At 45.4% G+C, this 23,550-nt stretch overlaps 1 protein-coding gene across 17 annotated transcripts in view; it reads right to left on the bottom strand.

Annotated features, from left to right (window-relative positions):
- NAP1L4 (nucleosome assembly protein 1 like 4) overlaps positions 1–21,992 on the bottom strand; it is a 61,957-nt gene extending 39,965 nt beyond the window's left edge. For 2 of the 17 annotated variants that reach the window (XR_010600951.1, XM_008172940.4), the window contains exons 1-4: positions 18,488–18,830; positions 13,771–13,802; positions 10,085–10,146; positions 569–668 (exon numbers count right to left, since the gene is read on the bottom strand). Coding sequence is in view for 15 of the 17 variants with exons in the window: in XM_008172940.4 (XP_008171162.3) it covers positions 569–668; positions 10,085–10,146; positions 13,771–13,802; positions 18,488–18,568 (275 nt within the window). In the remaining 2 variants the exon portion in view is untranslated. Of the gene's footprint in view, positions 1–568; positions 669–10,084; positions 10,147–13,770; positions 13,803–18,487; positions 20,201–21,289 lie in introns of those variants that run through there. The other 15 variants (XM_065594707.1, XM_065594712.1, XR_010600952.1 and 12 more) reach the window with 14 other exon arrangements.
- Between the last annotated feature and the right edge of the window lie 1,558 nt (positions 21,993–23,550).

Here is a 23,550-nt window from a genome sequence, read left to right on the forward strand (position 1 = left end):
GTATTTTGTAGAGAAAAGCATGTATTCATGGGCTGTACTCTGAAACATAAATGTATACACTGACAAAACAAGGCCAAATTGCCAGATATGAACCAAACCTCCAAACTTCCCTGAACAGATTAACCTATTCTCACACTCTCACGCAGAAGAGAAAGTTCCAGAAGTGTTGAACCCTTCGCTTTATAACCTAGTACTGACCCTAGAGAACTCAGTTCTAAAAACTAAGCATAATCCAGTGAAGAGAGATTATGATAGAAGCAATCTCAGAGAAGTGATCCAAAACCCAGTTAAGGGGAATTGAAGATGGACATAAAAAAATCTGAGTAGTGTTCAGTTTTAACTTAACACTAAAGTGAACTACTCTCGTATCAGGATGCAATCTTAGGTTAATAGTTTGTGGAACTGATCTAGAGCAATTTGGGTCCTCCTCTCTACGATGGTGGCCATTGCACCATCTATTAAAGCAGCAACACTCCTTACTCTGGCATTTCAATTTTTCTGACTAAATAGTAACTCTGGTCTGTTATTTTTTCAGTCTTGCTGAAAGTGTGATATGCATTGTACTTACGTTTCAATATAGCTTGAAGGAGTGTGAGACGAACTGTCAAGTCGCTCCTGCAGAGCTGCCAAGACTTGTGGATTTTGCATCACTTGATCTGCTAGCTTTTCTATGAAAATAAAAACATTCTTAATACAAATCTGAATACGTTTGGATTGATTTGGTGCTATATTAAATATTTTGATAGTGCCATTAAGCAATATTATTGAACCTCTGGATCATAACTATAATCACCGCTGCACTGGACTTTCAACAGCAGCAAAATTGGTTCAGGCTCAAACCAGAAAGAGAAGTGATATTGATGGGCAGGAGAATGCATATGGAGAATCCCCAGAATCATAGAAATGTAGCACAGAAGGGACCTTGAGAAGTCATCAAGTCTAGTCCCCTCTGCTGTGGCAGGACCAAGTAAACCTACACCATCCCTGACCGGTGTTTGTACAATTTGTTTTTAGAAACTTCCAATTATGGGGATTCCACAATCTCCCTTTGGAGCCTATTGCAGAGCTTAACTATCCTTACACACAGAACATTTTTCCTAATTTAAATCTTGCTTCCTGCAGATTAAGCCAATTACTTTTTATTCTACCTTCAGTAAACATGGAAGAAAATTGATCATTGTCCTCTTTATAACAGCACTTAATATATTTGAAGACTTATCAGTCTTTTCTAAAGACTAAAAATGCCCAGGGTTCTGCCCCCCGCCAAACTTTTCCTCATGCATCAGGTTTTCTAAACCTTTTAGATTTTCTCTTGTTCTCCTCCAGACTCTGTACACTTTTTCCACATATTTCTTAAGATCTGGCACCCAGAATTGGTCAGAGTACTCACCAGTGCCAAGTAGAGTGGGACAATTACCTCCAATGTCTTACATACCACATTCCTGTTAGCATACCCCAGAATATTAGTCTTTTTCACAGCTGCATCACATTGTTGATTTTCATTCAATTTGTGATCCACTATAACTCCCAGATTCTTTTCAGCAGTACCACCACTTTATTCCCCATTTTGTATTTGTGCAATTGAATTTTTTTTCTTGATAAGCGAAGTACTTTGTACTTATATTTATTGAATTTCATCTTGGGGAATTCAGACCAATTCTCCCATTTGTCAAGGTCCTTTTGAATTCTAATTATGTCCTCCAAAGTGCTTGAAACCCCTCCTAGCTTGATGTAATCTGAAAATTTTATTCAATATTTTCATTAATTACTTCATTCCAGACCCACGACTGACCCCTTTGGGACCCCACTAGATATGCTGTCCCAATTTGACGGTGAACCATTGATAGCTAATCTTTGAGTATGTTCTATCCACCAGTTGTACACCCACCTTATAGTTATTTCATGTAGACCACACTTCCTTAGTTTGCATAGGAGAATGACATGAGAATGCCAACTGCATCTTTTCCAGTTGAGAAGTATGGCCAACCTTCGCAATCAAGATTCACAGCAGGAGTGACGGGGCACGATGGATTCATAATTTTCCCTGAAGAGCATCTGGAACTTGCAATTTCTTCTACCCTCCATTTAAGCCTGTCTCAAGAGCTTGAACCAGTCTTAAACAGGAGGTGGGAGTGGGAAGAACATAGAAAACTGCGGTGTTATATTTTTGCCCAGGTTGCAAACTAACTGGGGCTGCCCTTTAAAATGGTCAAAAGCTTTGAGTAATGCAGAATGTAGCAGCCTAGCTTTTGAGCTTGGCAAGGTGCTATGAGCACTATACTGGCCATTACTCATTTTCAAATACAATTCAAGATTCTGGTTACAATTTACCAAACTCCTCAGATGGTGTGGGAGCCAATTACCTGAAAGATCCTGTTTTCCCATGTCCCACTGTGGGAGTTCAGATCTATTGCATTGCTCCCAAAGTTAAACTCTGCCCTGGGAAGCAACAAGGTACTCTTAGGCCTGGTCTACACTACGAGTTTAGGTAGACTTTAGCAGCGTTAAATTGAATTAAGCCTGGACACGTTCACACGACGAAGCCCTTTCTTTCAACTTAAAGGGCCCTTTAAACCGGTTTCTTTACTCCACCTCCAACGAGGGGATTAGCAATAAAATCGGCCTTAGCGGGTCGGAACTGGGGTAGTGTGGACAGAATTCGATGTTATTGGCCTCCGGGAGCTATCCCACAGTGCTTCATTGTGACCGCTCTGGACAACGCTCTCAACTCAGATGCACTGACCAGGTAGACAGGAAAAGCCCCGCAAACATTTGAATTTCATTTCCTGTTTGCCCAGCGTGGAGAGCACAGGTGACCACGCAGAGCTCATCAGCACAGGTAACCGTGATGGAGTCCCAGGATCGCAAAAGAGCTCCAGCATGGACCGAACGGGAGGTACGGGATCTGCTCGCCATATGGGGAGATGAATCAGTGCTAGCTGAACTCCGTAGCAGTAAACGAAATGGCAAAATATTAGAAAAGGTCTCCAAGGCCATGAAGGACAGAGGCCATAACAGGGACGCACAGCAGTGCCGCGTGAAAATTAAGGAGCTACGGCAAGCCTACCACAAAGCCAGAGAGGCAAACGGAAGGTCCGGGGCAGAGCCGCAAACATGCCGCTTCTACGCGGAGCTGCATGCCATGCTAGGGGGTGCAGCCACCACTACCCTAACTGTGTGCTATGACTGTCACTGGAGAAACACAGGGAAGCAGGTTCGGGGTACGAGGAAGATGAGGATGAAGATAATGTAGATAGCTCACAGCAGCAAGGAAGCGGAGAAATGCCAACAGCCAGGATATGTTTATCACCCTGGACCTGGAGCCAGTAACCCCCGAATTCACCCAAGGCGTGATCCCAGACCCTGAGGGCACACAGGGGACCTCTGGTGAGTGTACCTTTGTAAATATTACACATGGTTTAAAAGCAAGCGTGTTTAATGATTAATGATTAATTTGCCCTGGCAATCGCGGCCAGTACAGCTACTGGAAAAGTCTGTTAACATGTATGGGGATGGAGCGGAAATCCTCCGGGGACATCTCCAGAAAGCTCTCCTTCATGTACTCCCAAAGCCTCTGCAAAAGATTTCTGGGGAGGGCTGCCTTATCCCGTCCGCCATGGTAGGACACTTTACCACGCCAGGCCAGTAGCACGTAGTCTGGAATCATTGCATAACAAAGCATGGCAGCGTATGGTCCCAGTGTTTGCTGGCATGCACACAACATCCATTCCTTATCGCTCTTTGTTATCCTCAGGAGAGCGATATCATTCACGGTCACCTGGTTGAAATGGGGCGATTTTATTAAGGGGACATTCAGAGGTGCCCGTTCCTGCTCTGCTGAACAGAAATGTTACCCGCTGTTAGCCACGCAGTGGGGGGGAGGGGTGAAGTGATCATCCCCGATAATTTGGGGGGGGGGGGGGAGAGGGGGGTTAGTTGCGTTTATGCTGCATGTTAACCTGGAAACCACAGCCCCTCCTTTTACATTGCAAACCCATTTTAAATGGCCAACCCAACGGGTGCTTGGTATGGGAAATGAGGGCGCTACTGTTTGAAACTATTCCCACATGTTAAGAAGGTTAAAAAAAGCCAAAAAAGACTGTGGCTTACCATGGCTGCCTGCAAGCCGAAATCTGTTGCCTGGCACTGCGTGAGTGATCTCTCACACCAAACTGGCAGGCCCTCAATATAAGAGGAAAAATGCGACCTTGTAACGAAAGCACATGTGCTCTGTAATGTGAACAGCAAAATTTAACGTGAAAGAGTGTACCCATTGTTCTCTAAAATGTGTCTTTTAACCACCTCTCCCTTCTCCTCCATCAGCTACAAATGTTTCTCCTTCACAGAGGATAGTGAAGATTAGAAGGAGAAAACGGCGGACTCGGGATTATATGTTCATGGAGCTCCAGATGTCCTCCCACGCTGAAAGAGCAGAGCAGAATGCGTGGAGGCAGTCAATGTCAGACTACAGAAAAGCACAGTATGAACGAGAGGAGAAGTGGCGGGCTGAATCACAGGATGAACAGAGCAAGTGGCGGGCTGAAGATGATAGGTGGCGTCAGCTTGCAGACAGAAGGCAAGAGTCGATGCTCCGGCTGCTGGAGCATCAAACTGATATGCTCCAGCGTATGGTTGAGCTGCAGGAAAGGCAGCAGGAGCAGAGATGGCCGCTACAGCCCCTATGTAACCAACAGCCCTCCTCCCCAAGTTCCATAGCCTCCTCACCCAGATGCCCAAGAACACGGTGGGGGGGTCTCCGGCCACCCAGTCACTCCACCCTAGATGATTGCCCGAGCATCAGAAGGCTGGCCTTCAATAAAAGTTAAAGTTTTAAACTGCAGTGTGTCCTTTTCCTTCCCTCCTCCCCCACTCATCCCGGGCTACCTTGGCAATTATCCCCCTAGTTGTGTGATGAATTAATAAAGAATGCATGAATGTCAAGTAACAATGACTTTATTGCCTCTGAAAGCGGTGCTCGAAGGGGGGATGGGAGGGTGGGGTGGTTGGTTTACAGGGAAGTAGAGTGAACTGGGTTGGGGGAGCGCGGAGGGTTCATCAAGGAGAAACAAACAGAAGTTTCACACTGTAGCCTGGCCAGTCACAAAACTCGTTTTCAAAGCTTCTCTGATGCGCACCACGCCCTGCTGTGCTCTTCTAACCGCCCTGGTGTCTGGCTGCGCGTAATCAGCGGCCAGGCGATGTGCCTCAACCTCCCACCCCGCCATAAATGTCTCCCCCTTACTCTCACAGATATTGTGGAGCGCACAGCAAGCAGCAATAACAAGGGGGATATTCTTTTTGCTGAGGTCTGAGCGAGTCTGTAAGCAGCACCAGCGCGCTTTTAAATGTCCAAATGCACATTCCACCACCATTCGGACCTTGCTCAGCCTGTAGTTGAACAGGTCCTGACTACTGTCCAGGCTGCCTGTGTATGGCTTCATGAGCCATGGCATTAAGGGATAGGCTGGGTCCCCAAGGATCACGATAGGCATTTCAACATCCCCAACGGTTATTTTCTGGTCCGGGAAGAAAGTCCCTTCCTTCAGCTTTCGAAGCAGACCAGAGTGCCTGAAGACGCGAGCATCATGTACCTTTCCCGGCCATCCCACGTTGATGTTGGTGAAACATCCCTTGTGATCCACCAGGGCTTGCAGCAGCATTGAAAAGTACCCCTTGCGGTTTATGTACTCAGTGGCTTGGTGCTCCGGTGCCAAGATAGGGATATGGGTTCCGTCTATCGCTCCACCACAGTTTGGGAATCCCATTGCAGCAAAGCCATCCACTATGGCCTGCACATTTCCCAGAGTCACTACCCTTAATATCACCAGGTCTTTGATTGCCCTGGCAACTTGGATCACAGCAGCCCCCAAAGTAGATTTGCCCACTCCAAATTGATTCCCGACTGACCGGTAGCTGTCTGGCGTTGCAAGCTTCCACAGGGCTATCGCCACTCGCTTCTCAACTGTGAGGGCTGCTCTCATCCTGGTATTCTGGCGCTTCAGGGCAGGGGAAAGCAAGTCACAAAGTTCTATGAAAGTGCCCTTACGCATGCGAAAGTTTCGCAGCCACTGGGAATCGTCCCACACCTGCAGCACGATGCGGTCCCACCAGTCTGTGCTTGTTTCCCGGGCCCAGAATCGGCATTCCATGGCATGAACCTGCCCCAGTAACACCATGATTTGCACGTTGGTGGGGCCTGTGCCTTGTGAGAGGTCTATGTCCATGTCAATTTCCTCATCACTCTCGTCGCCGCGCTGCAATCGCCTCCTCGGCTGGTCCTGGTTTTGCTTTGGCATGTCCTGGCTCTGCATATACTCCAGGACAATGCGCGTGGTGTTCATAGTGCTCATAATTGCCACAGTGATCTGAGCGGGCTCCATGATCCCAGTGCTAGCTATGGCGCCTGGTCTGAAAAAAGGCGCGAAACTAGCATCTGACGGACCAGGGGAAGGAGGGAGGGCGGGCCGAGTGACGACATGACGTACAGGTACAGGGAATTAAAATCAAGAAAGGTGGCTGTGCATCAGGGAGAAACACAAACAACTGTCACACAGAATGGTCCCCCCAAAGATTAAACTGAAAACCCTGGGTTTAGCAGGCCGCTGATTTGACGGAGGGAGGGGGAAGCAAATGAATACAGAACAAATCTATTTTTTACATCTTAAGCTGGCAGACGATGGTGCAGCATGACTGATAGCCCTCGGCATCTTCTGGGTGCTTGGCTGAAAATACTGGGCGCTTGGCAGAAAATAGCATACTACGACTGATAGCCATCATCGTCGAGACGGTTCGATAGGACTGAGCATGTCTGCTCAGGTGCCCATGATTGACAGCCACTGCAGTACAATGACGACGGATATCAGTCGTAATATACCATCTTCTACCAAAAGGCAAGGGGCTGCTGTTGTGTGCAATGCAGCCCCACGTCTGCCAGCCCCACATCTGCCAGCACCCAGATCGCCGATGAAGGCTACCAGTCATATTGCACCGTCTACTGCCAAAAGGCAATTAGCTGCTGCTGTGTAGTAATGCAGTACCACGTCTGCCGGCACCCAGAGGACATATGGTGACAGTGAGCTGAGCTGAGCGGGCTCCATGCTTGGCATGGCATGTTGTCCGCACAGGTAACCCAGGTAAAAAGGCACGAATCGATTGTCTGCTGTTGCTCTGACGGAGGGGGAGGTGCCTGATGACATGTACCCAGAACCCCCCGCGACACTGTTTTGCATCATTCATGCATTGGGATCTCAACCCAGAATTCCAGTGGGCGGCGGAGACTGCAGGAACTGTGGGATAGCTACCCACAGTGCAACGCTCCGGAAGTCGACGCTAGCCTCGGTACTGTGGATGCGGTCCGCCGATTTAATGCACTTAAAGCATTTTATGTGGGGACACACACAATTGGCTGTATACAACTGATTTCTATAAAACCGGCTTCTATAAATTCGACCTAATTTCATAGTGTAGACATACCCTTAGTAGAAAAATCTATGCTTTTTAACTCTCCCCCTCTAGTGGCCTGCTCAAATTTAATAAGCTTCACACACAGTTTAAGACTTCAAAGCCTCGGAAAGATTTTTGATTCAATTTAATAGTAGGGATTGGTAGCCTGATATGAAGCATGGGGTTTCCACTGCTGGCCTTAAAGCATAAAAGCTGCTTTTTTAAAATATAGTTTTGAAAGCATTTAGGTGCTTGGTGCTGGCCCCAATGTATTTCTAAATTTACCAAAAACACCTATGAAAGAAATTTAAGATTGCAAAGTCAAGCATCCAGATTATGCAATGCCAGTATTAAGGTTGCCTGTGCAACCTTAATGCATCCCACCGTGCGTGCACAGATGATAAAGTCTTTAATTTGAATTTCAGAATTTGTTGAAAGATTCAACCTAAGTTTTTTCTGTCTTCACCAACAAAGGACATTCTTTGGCGAACAGACTTCAAGCATGTTCAAAATCCCATATAGTGAAGAACTAATCATAGAATCATAGGACTGGAAGGGATATCGAGAAGTCTTCTCGTCCAGTCCCCTGCACTCATGGCAGGACTAAGTATTACCTAGGGCATCCCTGACAGATGTTTGTCTAACCTGCTCTTAAAAATCTCCAATGATGGAGATTCCACAACCTCCCTAGGCAATTTATTCCAGGGCTTAGCCACCTTGACAGTTAGGGAGTTTTTCCTAATGTCCAGCCTAAACCTCTCTTGCTGCAATTTAAGCCCACTGCTTCTTGTCCTATCCTGAGCGGTTAAGAACAACCTTTTATGTACTTGAAAACTATCATCATGTCCCCTCTCAGTCTTCTCTTTTCCAGACCAAACCTAATTTTTTCCAATCTTCCCTCATAAGTTGTTTTCTAGACCTTTCATCATTTTTGTTGCTCTTCTCTGGACTTTCTCCAATTTGCCCACATCTCTCCTGAAATTTGGTGCCCAGAACTGGACAATACTCCAGTTGAGGGCTAATCAGCTTGGAGTAGAGAGGAAGAATTACTTCTCGTGTCTTGAATACAACACTCCTGCTAATACATCCCAGAATCGTGTTCACTTTCCCCACCCGCTTTTTTTTTTTTTGGCAACACTGTTGACTCATATTTAGCTTGTGTTCCACTATGACCCCCAGATCCCTTTCTGATGTACTCTTTCGTAGGCAGTCATTTCCAATTTTTTGTGTGTGCAACTGATTGTTCCTTCCTAAATGGAGTAGTTTGCATTTGCCCTTATTGAATTTCATCCTATTTTCTTCAGACCATTTCTCCAGTTTGTCCAGATAATTTTGAATTTTAATCCTATCCTCCAAAGCACTTGAAACCCCTTCCAGCTTGGTATCGTCTGCAAACTTTATAACTGTACCCTCTATGCCATTATCTAAATCATTGATGACGATATTAGCAGAGCCAGAGACAGAACAGGCCCCTGCGGGACCCCACTCGTAATGCCCTTCAAGCATGACTGAGCCATTGATAATTACTCTCTGGGAATGGTTTTCCAACCAGTTTTGCACCCACCTTATAGTAGCTCCATCTAGGTTGCATTTCCCTATATTGTTTATGAGATGGTCATGTGAGACAGAATCAAAAGCTTTACTAAAGTCAAGCTATACCACGTCTGACTGTTATATATACACAAACCAAGTTAGATATACCATGCTGACTGTTCCTTATCACTTTAGTATCTTCTGGATGTTTGCAAATTGATTGCTTAAATTATTTGCTCCATTATCTTTCTAGGTACGGAAGTTAAGGTGACTGGTCTAATTCCCTGGGTTGTCCTTATTTTCCTTTTTATAGATTGGAACAGGGCAAATATAGTGCTAGGCTTCTGGAATCTCTCCCGTGTTCCATGACTTTTCAAAGATAATCGCTAATGGCTCAGATATTGCTTCAGTCAGCTCCTTGAGTATTCTAGAATGCATTTCATCAGGCCCTGGTGACTTGAAGACATCTAACTTGAAGTAATTTTTAACTTGTTCTTTCCCTATTTCAGCCTCTGATCCTAGCTCCTTTTCACTGGCATTCACTAAGTTAGACGTCCAATCACCGCCAACCTTCTTGGTGAAAACCGAAGCAAAGACGTCATTAAGCACCTCTGCCATTTCCACATTTTCTGTTATTGTTTCCCCCTCCCCCGATCGAGTAACGGACTTATACTGTCCTTGGTCTTCCTCTTGCTTCTAAAGTATTTGTAGACGTGATGTGCACAAAAGACTGTCCATTTTAAAATGTTTATAACTTTAAAGATATGCAACTAATAATCTTCAAACTTTGAAGAAACTTGCCAGAGCTTTACAAGTCAAGTCTGAAGTTTCCATTTTGTCATTTTATTTAGTTGCAAAATGTTCTGATCAAAGATAAGGGTTTTCACACTTGAACAAAATTGGATCAACTGATTTTGTCAAAACTTAGAAATGGCCTCTTAGCCTTAACTACGGGTCACTAGTAGAGCCTTAAATAGACACATGCATACACCATTTTGGATGTAAACATTTCTGTAGTTGTATAGAAAAGGATTTCAGTGTACAAGAGAAACAGGAGGCTTACCACTATTAGTATAACCTTATATAGTTACTTACAATTCACACTTACCTTTTTTATCACTTGCATGTTTAGCAGCTTCCACAGAATCTGAGGCAGCATCTTCTGCTTTACTAAAGAAGCCAAAGTTAGATTTACACACCAAAAGGTAACACCAGCTCAATATTTGCTTCTACATCCAATTATGAAATCACTGAAAGTATTTTATTTTATATTACATATAAAAGAATGCTATTTTTAAAGTATGACGCACAGCAGAAGTTAAAAATATGTAGATCCCATTAAAAGACATCTGTTGTCATCAGTACCTTGAGTTCAGATGTCTGAGACCTGGATATCAGAGGTTGGATATCAAGCTAATTGTTTTCTCCCATGAAAGTAAGAAGCTGAGGGAGGTTCTCACATCAACTGAGTGACCCTGGAGCTGCATCCATCCTCCCTTGGCCAGGAGGATGTTGCGACACAGGGCATTTGAGCAAGGCTTATTTGATTTTCATCTAAGAGTGGGAGAGATCCAAACTCTTTAAATAGTCAGGAAAGGAGAAATATAGGTAAAACTGATCATTCAAAGCCTCTCTGGGCATAGGAATCAAAAACAGAACACCCAAAAAGTCCTGTGAGAACAAGAATTTCAGATAAACATATTTTGGGATTTGTTTATTGAAATTTGGATAACCTGAAATTCAGGGACAATCAGGGTTTACATTTACAAGGAAAAAAATAATATGAACCCATTACAACCAACTTCTGGGAGATGTGCTGGCTATAAAAGCTTCCCCAGCAACATGATTTGGACTTGAAGACTCAGAGAGGTCAAATGTAAATAGGTATGTCTCTTGATGCCTGCAGTGCAGACTGGCCTTTGTCAGTGGTTCCTTAACTTTAACAGAGTGAACCATATCTTATTAGAAGGTAAATTTGTGAACCATCTCCACCACAATTTGCACTCATGTAGACTTCCTCACTCATTCACAATAGCATAACAACCCTGTTGCAGCTACAGCAATTACTTGCATAGAAAAATTATACAGGGAAAGAAGTATTTTTAGCCATCTTTTACTCAGTTTAACTGCTTAGACAAAAAGGGGCCAGCACCATGTAGCTGGTCAGCAAGTGCTCCCCAAGCCACTGGTGGTTCAGAGACCACAGTCTGGGAATCCATTGAACAAATAATCTCTAAATTCAAATGCAAGGAAACATGTATTTTTACAATTTTTCATAAACTCTTGTTTAACTAGACGGTAAATTCTTCAGGGCAGTGTCTCCATACGCTTGTAATGCACAATATGTAAGGCCCCACTTGAATTGCAGGATAATTATCAAAGTTGTGGCTGAGTTGCAGACAACCCATGGGAAATTTCAGAAAATAATGGACATTTATTATTTGTGGTCCATTACTTTTCCACTGTTGGCCGCCTGGTGCTCCCACTGTCAAAATTGCGGTGGAAGGCTAATATTGCAGAAATTGCAGATTCCACAATATCGCAAGTTAAGTAGGGCTTTGATACACTAGTAGCTATGAAAGTAAAAAAATACATGCCAGATGCAGTGTTTTATATTATTTCCCTACTCAGATGTATCGAATATATTTCTAATTAAGTAGTCAAAGAAGCCACTGATTACCACAGAGTTAGAGAAATCTGAGAATCAGATTTGCCCTAAAGATGGTAAAAGGAGAGCTGTTAGGGCAAGTCAGTTAAAGCTGAACCTTTGCTATCAATATGTAAATTTTGTTTCAGAGACCAGAGTATTTTTACTAAACTCTAGTTCATAAACTTAGTTTTAGAACATTAGATTTTGGTGGAAGCAAAGTCCTTCATGTCTAGGAATAATGTTATGGGCATCATGTCCAGCTATGTACAAGATCAAGATAATGATATGTTCTTTCCCCTGAGGAACTTAAAATATAAGCAACATCTTATTAGTACAAAATGGAGTAATTTACACAGGGGATTCTCTCCCAACAAGGCAGGAGCAATGTTGGGACTCTACAAAAAGCATACAATCCAGAATAATTAAATACAGCACAGGGCCTCAAAGCTCAGATTATTTCCCTATCCCCGTAAAACCTCAGATCAAGAGGGATTTTTTCTGAATCACAGTAAAAGCAGTTACTTTTAACAAATTAGAAAAAAGTTGTAATTTCAGTTTGTCCTCACCTTGCTCTTAAAAAAAAAAAAAAGAACACTAGCTTACCAGCAAACTGAAAAGTGCTTGTACCACTTAAACTATTATGTTGATAAACTTTAGATGGACATTTAGACAACACGGAAGTTATTTTAAGATAATTGCAATATATTTCATTCAGAGTCTAGACAGTTACTCCTGGGGGAATTCTGCACCACAGCACATGTGCAGAACTTATGTTCCCTGCAGATTTCTTTACTTCTCTGCAGGAAAAAAAAGACTTTCTGATGGGGAAACAAAGTGAAGCCACAAGAGTGGTCATGCAACCCGCCCCAGCAGTATGTTCCGGGTGCCCAGGGCAGTTGGCAGAGAGGTAAATCACTGTGGGGCAGGGGGCAGGACTGGGGAAGACCCGGTGGGTGGCTCCTACCCTGCGCTGAGCTCAGCTACTATTCCCGGCTGGGCTGGGGAGGAGGGGACTTCCTCTTCCCCTGCACAGCATCCGGGGCTGGGTCAGACCCACCCCCAGATTTCCCCCCAGCTGTAGGAAGCTCTGCAAACTCCCCTGCTTCCTGCACCCATCACTCCTCAGCTGCAGGAAGTGGGATCCCTGTACAGTGAACTGCTCCCCCATCCGCCCAACCCCCATGCATCCAGACCCTTCATACCCAGACTCTCCTGCTGAGCCTCACCCCCACCCTCCTGCACTCAGAACCCCCCCCCCCCGATGAGCCCCATTTCCCCTGCACCTGGACCACCCTGATGAGCCACCTGCACAGATCCCCACCCCACAGAACCCCAACTAGCTGCACCAGGATCCCCATCCCACTGAGCCCCACTCCTCCCAGCATCTGGGCCCTCCACTGAAACCCTCACACCCAGACCCCCCTGCCAAGCTCTTCCTCCCCCACCCAGACCCTCCCCCCACTGAGCCCCAACCACCTTCACCTGGACCCCTCTACAAAATCCCATTACTGTTACCCCCAGAACCCTCCAACAAGCCCCTGTGCTCCCAGATCCCCCTCCACACCCAGATCTTCCACTGAGTCACCTGCATACCCTCCCCCCCCCGAACCCTCTCAACCCACACCTGAATCCCCCCACACTTGGAACCTGCCTTGCTGAGCCTGCCCGCCCACACCTGGCATGGAGGGGCCCTTGGGTGTTTCTGTAGGCTGGCCCTGTCCTTGCACTACGTAAGGGTTGGGTTCAGCCTCACCACTGAGTCTGTGGGGTGGAGGCTGCACAGTGATCTCCCACCTCTCTGCAACCTGTGCTCCCCAATGCCATGCTGGAGCATCCACATTTATTTGACAAATAAAATTAGCAGAATTTTTAAATATTGTGCGCAGAATGCCCTCAGAAGTAGACAATACAAAGAACAGAGTGATTTTACACATGACCATTTGTGCAACATTCTTAGCTTCCTATGCATCAATTCATTTTCCTTTTTCATGGGAGAAAGCATTAATGTTCTGGCTAGCCTTCTCTATTTTTGATTTGCCAAGTTTCATGAAAGAACCGCTTACTAAGATACTGGTGAGCTTTGAAGATGGGTAAGTAGCAAACAATTTCTGTTTAGAACAGATATTGAGAGCATTCTGACTTACCTGTTATCTGCCATCTGTATGCTTGTATCCACCTACAAATTAAAATATAAAATGTTTAGGACACAATATACTGTTCTCATATAAAATTATCAAAATCTGATTAACACCTCAAGATGCTTGCAATTCTAGCTGCAGGATCTGCTAAGGAACAGTCAACAGCCATAAGCAGGATCTTACGTACTGTACATCTTTCACCGGACTGGTCACACCGAGCATCACATCTGAATGTAAGTTTATGAGCAGCTGTTCTATGATGTGATCTCATGGAATATTTAGTATCAGGGGGTAGCTGTGTTAGTCTGTATCTACAAAAACAACAAGGATCTGTTAGTCTTTAAGGTGCCACCAGACTCCTTGTTGTTTTCATGGAATATTTGTTTTTAAATGGCTAAATAGCTCTTTACATCCCTTAAAAGTAAGTAATTTCAGCCTGTAATCTGTTCCTATGGCATCATAAAATCTGAACTATATACTAAAAACAAAAAAGTGTTAAAGCCTAGGTTATGTATCAGTAAGATAGTTCTGTTTGATAACCTCCTATTTAGGAAAAAGAACAGGAGTACTTGTGGCACCTTAGAGACTAACAAATTTATTAGAGCATAAACTTTCGTGGACTACAGCCCACTTCTTCAGATGCATATAGAGTGAAACATATATTGAGGAGATATATATACACACTATACAGAGAGCACCTGTTCATGCTCTCTGTATATGTGTATATATATCTCCTCAATATATGTTTCACTCTATATGCATCTGAAGAAGTGGGCTGTAGTCCACGAAAGTTTATGCTCTAATAAATGTGTTAGTCTCTAAGGTGCCACAAGTACTCCTGTTCTTTTTGCGGATACAGACTAACATGGCTGCTACTCTGAAACCTCCTATTTAGGTTCGCTGCTCCTTTTCTAAAAAAAGGATTTTTCCTCTTATGTTACCCAGTACTTAGTCATCTCATTCAACTCCTGTCTCAAACAGGAGTGCACATAGATATTCTCAAATACAAACATGACAAAGGGCAGTACAACTAAAGAGCTGAAATACTCCTGACTCAGAAGTTTTAATGATCAAGGTTTCCCCTTTTTTCACTTCCTAGTCTTTTCCTCCCATACTCTTTCCTAACTTGGAGGCATAGACATGGAAATCTTGAATAGGAATAAAGAGGTTATTTTATGTCTGGCACTGGTACAACTGCTGCTGGAATACTGTGTCCAGCTCTGGTGCTTGAAATTCAAGATGGACATTGATAAACTGGAGAGAGTTCAGAGAAGAGCCATGAGAATGGAGAGAGAGAGCATGCAGTATTCCAGCATTTCCTTCTATCTCTTGCCCCCACACTAAACCTGATACCTGGCCCTAAACACCAGTCTTATTTTCAGTCTCTCTGACCCAATGACTATTTGCATATTCACCCCAAGTGGAATAGCTTCAATAGGAGAGATTTAGAGAGCCCTACATCAGAATATCCCATAGCTCAGTGATTAGAGCACTCTCCTGAGAGGTAGGAGACACTTGTTCATATCCTCTCCCTTCATGAGACCGGGGTGGGTGGGCGCTGAACCCAGATCTCCCACATTCCAGGTATGTGTTCTAACCAATAGGCTAGAAGTTAAGGTGGACACCACCTCCCACTTCCTCCTCCAGCAGACAGATTTTGAATTAAACTTGATTTGGTATGCAACCTCTGAGCACACCTACCTTATCAAGCCCCGCATGGGAGATAGGCGGGAGAATGCCTATCTTCCCCTGGTTCGTGCACTGATCTGGGGTTTAGGTTCAGGAAATCTAAAGTGAGGCAGTAATGTATGTGTCCAGAGGCAGAAATGTCTGCACCTAGAGAATGTTTACCCTGAAAATTTAGGCACCAAGTTTTGGCACCTACAGAAGTCAGCTGGAGTTTTGTTTATCACAGAAGAGCCTACAATTGTGACTTAGGAGCCAAAGACTGGGATACAGGTGCATAAGTACCTTTGTGGATTGGGGCCTAAGGCCCAGTTTGACTATTGCCATGTGTCAAGCAAGCTCTGAGGAAGGCCAATCTCCTACATGGTAGGTATAATAAATTAACATCAAGACACCAACTGCTGCTGCAATATTCTAGTATCAAGCACTTGCGTATCGCCTAGAAATTTGAGGTGTCAGAATTTAGACGTTTGGGGCATTCATAGAATCCCAAACTTTCAATCATGATTTAATAATTATTTGTGATGGAGAACCCACCACTTCCGTTGGTAAATTGTTTCTATGATTAGTTATTCTCACTGCTAAAAGTTTATGCCTTATTTCCAATCTGAATTGGTCTAGTTTCAAATTCCAGCCATTGCATTGATTTATACCTTTCTCTGCTCCCAGGGGTTCTCAAACTTAATTGCACCACAACCCTCTTCTGACAACAAAAATTATTACATGATCCCAGGAAGGGGGACTGAAGCCTGAGCTCACCTGAGTCCCGCCACCCAGGGCGGGGAAGGGAGGCGTCCAAAGCCAAAGGGCTTCAGCCCCAGGTGGGGGGCCTGTAACCCCGCCGCCCACTGCTGAAGCTCTTGGGCTTCAGCCTCGGGCCCCAGCAAGTCTAATGCCAGCCCTGCCGTCCCAATTAAAACAAGGTTGTGACCCACTGTGGGGTCCCAACCCAGTTTGAGAACCGCTATGCTAGACTGAAGAGTCCATCATTAAATACTTGTTTTCTGTGTAGATACTCACAGACTATAATCAAGTCACCCCTTAACCTTCTCTTTGTTAAGTTAAAAAGACAGACTCAATAACTCAGTCACTAAAAGGTGTTTTCTAATCCTTGAACCATTCTCATGGCTCTTCTCTGAACTCTCTCCAGTTTATCAATGTCCTTCTTGAATTTCAAGCACCAGAGCTGGACACAGTATTCCAGCAGCAGTTGTACCAGTGCCAGACATAAAATAACCTCTTTATTCCTATTCAAGATTCCCATGTCTATGCCTCCAAGCATTGCAGGAGGTCATGTTAAGCTAATTATCTACCAAACCCCCCAAATCTCTTTTCAGGGTCACTGCTTCCCAGGACAGAGCATCCCATCCTGTCAGTATAGCCTATATTCTTTGTTCCTAGACGTATTTAGCCATATTAAACCGACATTGAGAAGCTGTGCTCAAGCAAACGAACCAGATGACTCTGTATCAGTGACCTTTCCTCTTCATTATTTACCACTACTCCAGTGTGCGTGTTATCTGCACACTTCATCAGTGATTGTATGTTTTCTTCCAAATCATTAATAAAAGAGTTAGATAGTGTAGGGCCAAGTACCGATTCCTGCAAGACCCAATAGAAACATACCCGTTTGATTATATTTCCTATTTATAATTAAATTTTGAGATCAGTTAGCCATCTTCAAATTCATTTAATGTGTGCATGTTAATTTTATATCATTCTAGTTTTTAAATCACAGTGTCATGTGGTCCTAAGTCTAAGTATATTACATCAACACTATTATCTTTATCAACCAAACTTGTAATCTCATTAGAAAAAAAGATATCAAGTTAGTTTGCTAGAATCTATTTTCCATAAATCCATATTGATTTGCATTAATTACATTACCCTCCTCAAATTCTCTATTAACTGAGTTTTATATCAGCTGCTCCATTATCTTCCCAGGGATCAATGTCAGACTGACTGGCCTATAATTAAGGCTACATTTTAGTCATGGATATATTTAGTAAAAGTCATGGACAAGTCAAGGGCAGTAAACAAAAATTCATGGCCCGTGACATGTCCATGACTCTTACTATATACCCTTAACTAAAACATAGGCGGGGGGCTGCGGGTGCTCTGAGGGGGGTGGGGTGGTGGTCCAGGGGCACTGGCCCAGGACCCTGCTGGTGCTGCAGGGTGTGGGGGGGACAGGCCATGGCCTGGGACTCCTGCTGGTGCTGGAGGTGGTTGGCGGGGCTGGCAGGGGCTCCCTACCCGACTCCAGGTGTCCTGGCTGCAGGTCCTAGGTGGTGGATAGGCCATGGGGTTTCACACACTGGTCCCGCCACAAGCACCGGCTGCACAGCTCCCATTGGCTGGGAACTGCACTCCCCCTCCCCCCCACAACCCAAACTGCTGTGCTTCTGAGCCAACACCGGCTCCTGTAGAAGTCATGGAAGTCACGGAAAGTCATGGAATCCATAACCTACATGACAGACTCGTTGCCCTACCTGTAATTACCCAGGTCATCCTGTTTACCCCATTAAAAATGTGGAACAACATTAGCTTTATTCTAGTCTTCTGGAACTTTCCCAGTGTTTCAACACTTATTGAAGGGATACTTTCAAACAGAGCTCTTCCAGTTAGAGAAAACTTAAGAGAAGGTCAGAAATCAAAAAATAGTACAACTTTTAAAACAAGCTCTTCCTACAGAGATCATGGAATTGCCTGTGAATTCTGGAAGAGTTAAGTATGATAGAGCCAGTGCATTTCAATGAGAAAGTAAGTGGTATCATGGCGTCTCCATGTTTACTGTGATAATTATTTCCATGATAAGCAAGCTCAGTTTACAGTTTTATAACTGTTGGCACTCAAATATTGGAGCTTAGAATCAAGAGAGTTATTTCTTGGGCATCACCACCAATAAGCTTTGCAGGACAAGTTATGGTCTCAGTTACCTCGAGCAAACCATTATCTTCAAATTATGCCATTAGTGACAGAATATTAAAACACAGAACAAAATAAAAACAAACAACAACAACAAAAAGCCACCTACCTCACTAGTCCTGGGAAACATGCTGTAATTAAAGTCTGCCTGATGCAAACCAGACACGATACAGGTTAGCTGAAGCAGCATAGGAATGGAAATAATTGGGAGGTAGGGGAGGGTCTCAGCCCATGTAGGGCCCAAAAACAAAGGCTCAGCCCCAGAAGGAAGGGCTTGCTCACCTCTAACAGGCACAGCTTTGAAAAAGGTCCTGCAAGCTTAATGTCAGGAGGCACCATCCCACAAGAGGGAATGCATTTTGAAAAAGAAAACTTTCATTTTGTTTAAAAAAAAGATTTCAAGTCCTTACAGTTGCATGTAAGCCAACACACAGAGGAAGAAACTGAGCCTGCTGCACTGGGAAAAGAGTGGTAAAATGAGGCCCAGTCAGGATCAGACCACCCCTCCACTCAGTTAGCCACCAGATCCAGAATTGTGTAGGAGAGAACCCTCTCACTCTGGGTGCATTAGGACCCGGGTGGGGCCTCCCCTCTCCCACCTCACCATATGGGTTGTATAAGAGTCAGCCCCAGAGACTCCAGCCAGTAGGGGCAAAAGCAGCCAAAAAGCCAAAGCATATCTTTGGACCTTTGCATATTTAGAGGACTTTCTGTAGTACCGACTGGACTTGCTCCACCCCTGTGTTGATTGGCTATTTGTTCTAACCTTAACTCCTAATCCCCCATTCTCAGTCTCTTCACCTAAACCTCACTCCACACCTATCTAATTTCTTACCCCTTTACTCCCCTGCCTTGCCCCCTCACCTCTTATTTCCATTTAGTTTATCCCTTCCAAACATACACCCTCAAAAAGTAAATAAACAGCATAACCACCATATCTAATGCCATCACTCTGCTTGTGTTATACCCTTTCCCATGTGCACGTATGTCTTGTTGAATTAGACTGTAAGCTCTTTTGTAAGCAGGTACCATCTACTGTTTCTGAGCACCTAGCTCAGCGATGGGAAAACTACGCCCCACCAGGCCGTCCTGCCCAGCCCCTGAGCTCCTGGCCTGGAAGGCTAGTCCCTGGCCCTTCCCCCACTATTCCCCCTCCCTCGCTGCCTCAGCTTGCCCCGACACTAGCGCAATGCTCTGGGCAGCGGGACTGCTAGCTCTTGCCGGGCAGCGCAGCTGCAGAGCCGGCCTGACCCGGTGCTCTGTGCTGTGGTGTGGCTGGCTCCAGTCGGGCAGCGTGGCTGGCTGCCCTGGTGCTCTGGGAAGCGCAGTTGTAAAGCCACCAGCGCTCCAGGCAGCATAGTAAGGAGGCAGGGAGCAGGGGGGTTGGATAGAAGGCAAGGGAGTTCGGAGTGGTGGTCAGGGGTGTGGATGAGGTCAGGGTGGTCAGAGGGCGGGGAACAGAGGGGTTGAATGGGGGAGGGGCTCCAGGGGGCAGTCAGGAATGAGAGGAAGGGTTGGATGGGGCAGAGGTTCAGGGGGGGAGGAGACATCAGAGGGCAAGAAGCAGGGGGGTGGTCAGATGGGGCAGTGGCTGGGCCACACCTGGCTGTTTGGGGGGGGCACAGCCTCCCCTAACCAGCCCTCCATACAATTTCAGAAACCTGATGTAGCCCTCAGGCCAAAAAGTTTACCCGCGCCTGACTTAACTCAATAAACCCCCAGTCTTGGTTGGCCCTTAGGCATCAGAGCCATCCCTAGGAACCACTCCAGGCCCTGTGCTTTGGGGAGCCCCACGGGCTGGCATCTTCTCTCCCAGCCTACCCTAAAAACAAAAAACACATCATGGACCATGAAATGTGGTCTTGTGTGCACTTTTACCCTATACTATACCAATCTCATGGGGGAGACCAAAGTGTCTCAAAGTGAGGGAGGGTCCTGACCCAAAAAGGAATTGTGGGGGGGGGGGGGGGAGGAAGGTCACAAGGTTATTTTAAGGGGGATCGTGGTATTGCCGCCCTTACTTCTGTGCTGCCTTCAGCGCTGAGCAACTGGAGAGTGGCGGCTGTGGGCTATCAGCACCCCGCCAGAAGCAGTGCAGAAGTAAAGATAGCAATGCCATACCCGTGCCACCCTTACTTCTGTGCTGCTGTCTGCAGAGCTGAGCGGCTGCTGACTTGCGGCTGCTGACTAAGGGCCCAGCTCTGCAGGCAGCAGTACAGAAGTAAGGATGGCATACCTTGCCATTCTAACTTCTGTGCTGCTGCTGGCTCTTCCTTCAGAGTTGGGCTCCCACTCTCCAGCTCTGAATGCAATGCCACCGTCTGCAGCAGTACAGAAGTAAGAGTAGCAGTACCACAACCCCCCTACAATAACCTTGCCACTCCCCCCCCCCCCCCAACTCCTTTTTGGGTCAGGACCCCTGCAATTACAATACCATAAAATTTACTATTTTTAAAATCCTATGACCCTGAAATTGACCAAAATGGACTGTGAATTTGGTAGGGCCCAACAACTCATGGGTAAGCCAAACCTCAGAAGAAAGTTACAATGTCTGTGTCAGACCTTTTATACATAACTTTGTAGGCAGCAACCAACTATCAACTTTATATTCCTGCTGGGGAAACTTAAGAGAAATAAAAATAGGGAATGAACAGAACTTCTTTAAGCTGGTTCACATAACCTCTTCTTTGCACGATATTTAAACTCCTTTTAAAGGCCTATGCTTGCCACACAATAAGGTGGCAATAAGTCAAGGTGACTTGGATAATTTGGCTGTTTTCTCCTTCCCCTAGTGCCTCTATACTTTTTCCTCTGCCCTTCTGCTGTGAGTGTCTCAACGTGCAAGGTCCAGCCCGCTTGAGGATATGAAATGCAGCTACCAAATGAGTAGGATAATAAGACTCTTACGCACTCTCTCAGGATACCTGGGGAGACGCAGCAGCGTGCAATCGGGGCAGGGGAGTAGAAGAAGTGAGCTCCCTACCCAGGGCAGCCGGAGAAGAGACGGGGTGGCAGCGAGGTGAACACAGCGGTGGGGGAAGGAGCGCCCCCAGGTCCCGGCCTCCCCGCAGGGGAGCAGAGCGGAGGCACGCGGGGCCGGGGATCCTCATGCCAGGCCTACAATCACTGAGACGCCCCACACAGCGGCCCCGCGGAGCCGAACTTTCCCGGCGCAGCGACAGAAGCTCCGCGCAACCCTGCCCGCTCGGAGCTAGGCCCGCCCCACGCCAGTGGGGCGCCCCGGGCCTCCCACGCCACTCCCGGAGCCCCACCCCGGGCTAGAGAGGCCGCCTCCGCTCGCCCCAACCGCAAACAGGGAGGGCGGGCCTCGCTCCCAGGCATGGGGGCCCCCTCACCTAGCTACAGCCGGGAAAGGACAAGGAGCTCAGACCGGCCCCACCGGCCCTCACCTGCCCGGGCCTCGCGTCTCCTCACGGCCCCACCAGCGACGCCTAAGCTTCTCTCAGGCAGACTCACTCGGGCTGCGCCGCCGTCAATAAGACCGCTTCCCATTGGGCGACGCTCAGGCAGCCCGCACAGTAAAACCCACCTCGATTGGCCCGCAAGGAACCACGGCTCTGCACGCGGGCCATGTTGACTATCCGGCGCAGGAGCGCTTAGCCAATCAAGGCGGGAGGGCAGCTTGGTGTGGGCGGGAAAAAGGGGAGGGAGGGGTGCGCGCTCGCGGCTGCGCGCGCGTCCGGGTATAAGGGGCGGGAGCATTGGCTCAGGGGGAGTTGAGAGCGTGTGGCTGGGGAGAGGGACCTAGTCGCGCCTAGGTAGTTAAAGGGACAGACTCGAGGAAATGGTGGGCGCGCGGAAGTGGTTGCCAATTGCAGCTCTGTTGTGGGTGTTTGTTTGTCACACTCAGTGGAGAGTAACATTATAGAGGTAGCAAATTTTTTAAAGTACTTTCCGTAATAACATCATCCCAGGCTTTCAGCATTCAGCTTCATCCAGCTGCCCTTCATGATAATCTTGACTATTTTAGTTGAGATGCTGGACATGTTGGATTTGGCACTGTTCGGATCGGATATGAAGATGATATAGAACTTCAGTCTGTAACCTTATAATTTCTTCTAATGTAGTTTTCTGAATAGAATATTTATTCCATAGGTCTCCCACAAAACCTTTAGATTATTTTACATTTTTCACCTCTGTAGAGGCTGTTTTTTCTTTAACAAACCAAGAAAAGAGAAAATGGATGGAAAACCATGAAAATGGATAGTAATAAGAGAAAGGTAATTTTCTTTGTCTTTCCAAAGCCTTTGCCACTGTTTTCTTATTTCTACATTTTGTACTTCTGGTCTAATGCAGTGGAGCAGGGTGAATGTGCTCAATTTTGGCTGAGTGAATCATCTGTCCATTTAGCTTCTGCAGCTCAATGACAAATAGAGCTAAATATTACAGATTTTTACTAAATAAAGGGCTATTTTCTTGTCCAAATTATACTGATATCAACTAATAATTTCTAGCTGTTATCTGAATCAAATTTCTACTAGGTATATTATGTATACTACATATACTATTACAATACATCTATTCACTACACCAGGCCATGTCATTTTTTGAAATTATATAACATTTGGTACAAGAGATACTCCTTTTTACATTAATTTACAACTAATTTAATATAACAGAATAAAAGATCAAGAGGAATATGATTAAAATAAATTACAGTATACAGTAATGTATCCTGAGAAACGATCAAAACAGAGTCTTGAGTCACTATGTAATTCTTACATATTTCTCTAGAAAAAGTTGAGAGGTGCAGTCTGAAATTAAGCTGGAGGTCTGCATGGGTAAAGTCTCCTACCATCATTCATTCTGGAGAGAAGAAACAATTACTCTATATTATGTTCTAGAAATAAAATAGTGTTGAAGCTCCTCAATTCAAACAATGATTTGACAGAAGCATGAAGAGTCTGAAGTATTTTGAGGAATTACGTTTACCGGGGTACCCATGTGAATAATTCTTCGTATATATTTGCATGATATTCTCAGATGCTTCATCATACTCCATTATATTCTTTCTGTACATCAGATAAAGTAATATTTACTTCCTATTTGATAAATTTTAATATTAAACAATCTGAAGATTGACTGCTTTTAATAATTCTGGTCTATGTTACAAACAATATTAGTTTATTTGAAAACAGCAGCATAATAACT

Source organism: Chrysemys picta, chromosome 4 (assembly GCF_011386835.1).
Source record: "Chrysemys picta bellii isolate R12L10 chromosome 4, ASM1138683v2, whole genome shotgun sequence".
Classification (NCBI taxonomy): domain Eukaryota; kingdom Metazoa; phylum Chordata; order Testudines; family Emydidae; genus Chrysemys; species Chrysemys picta.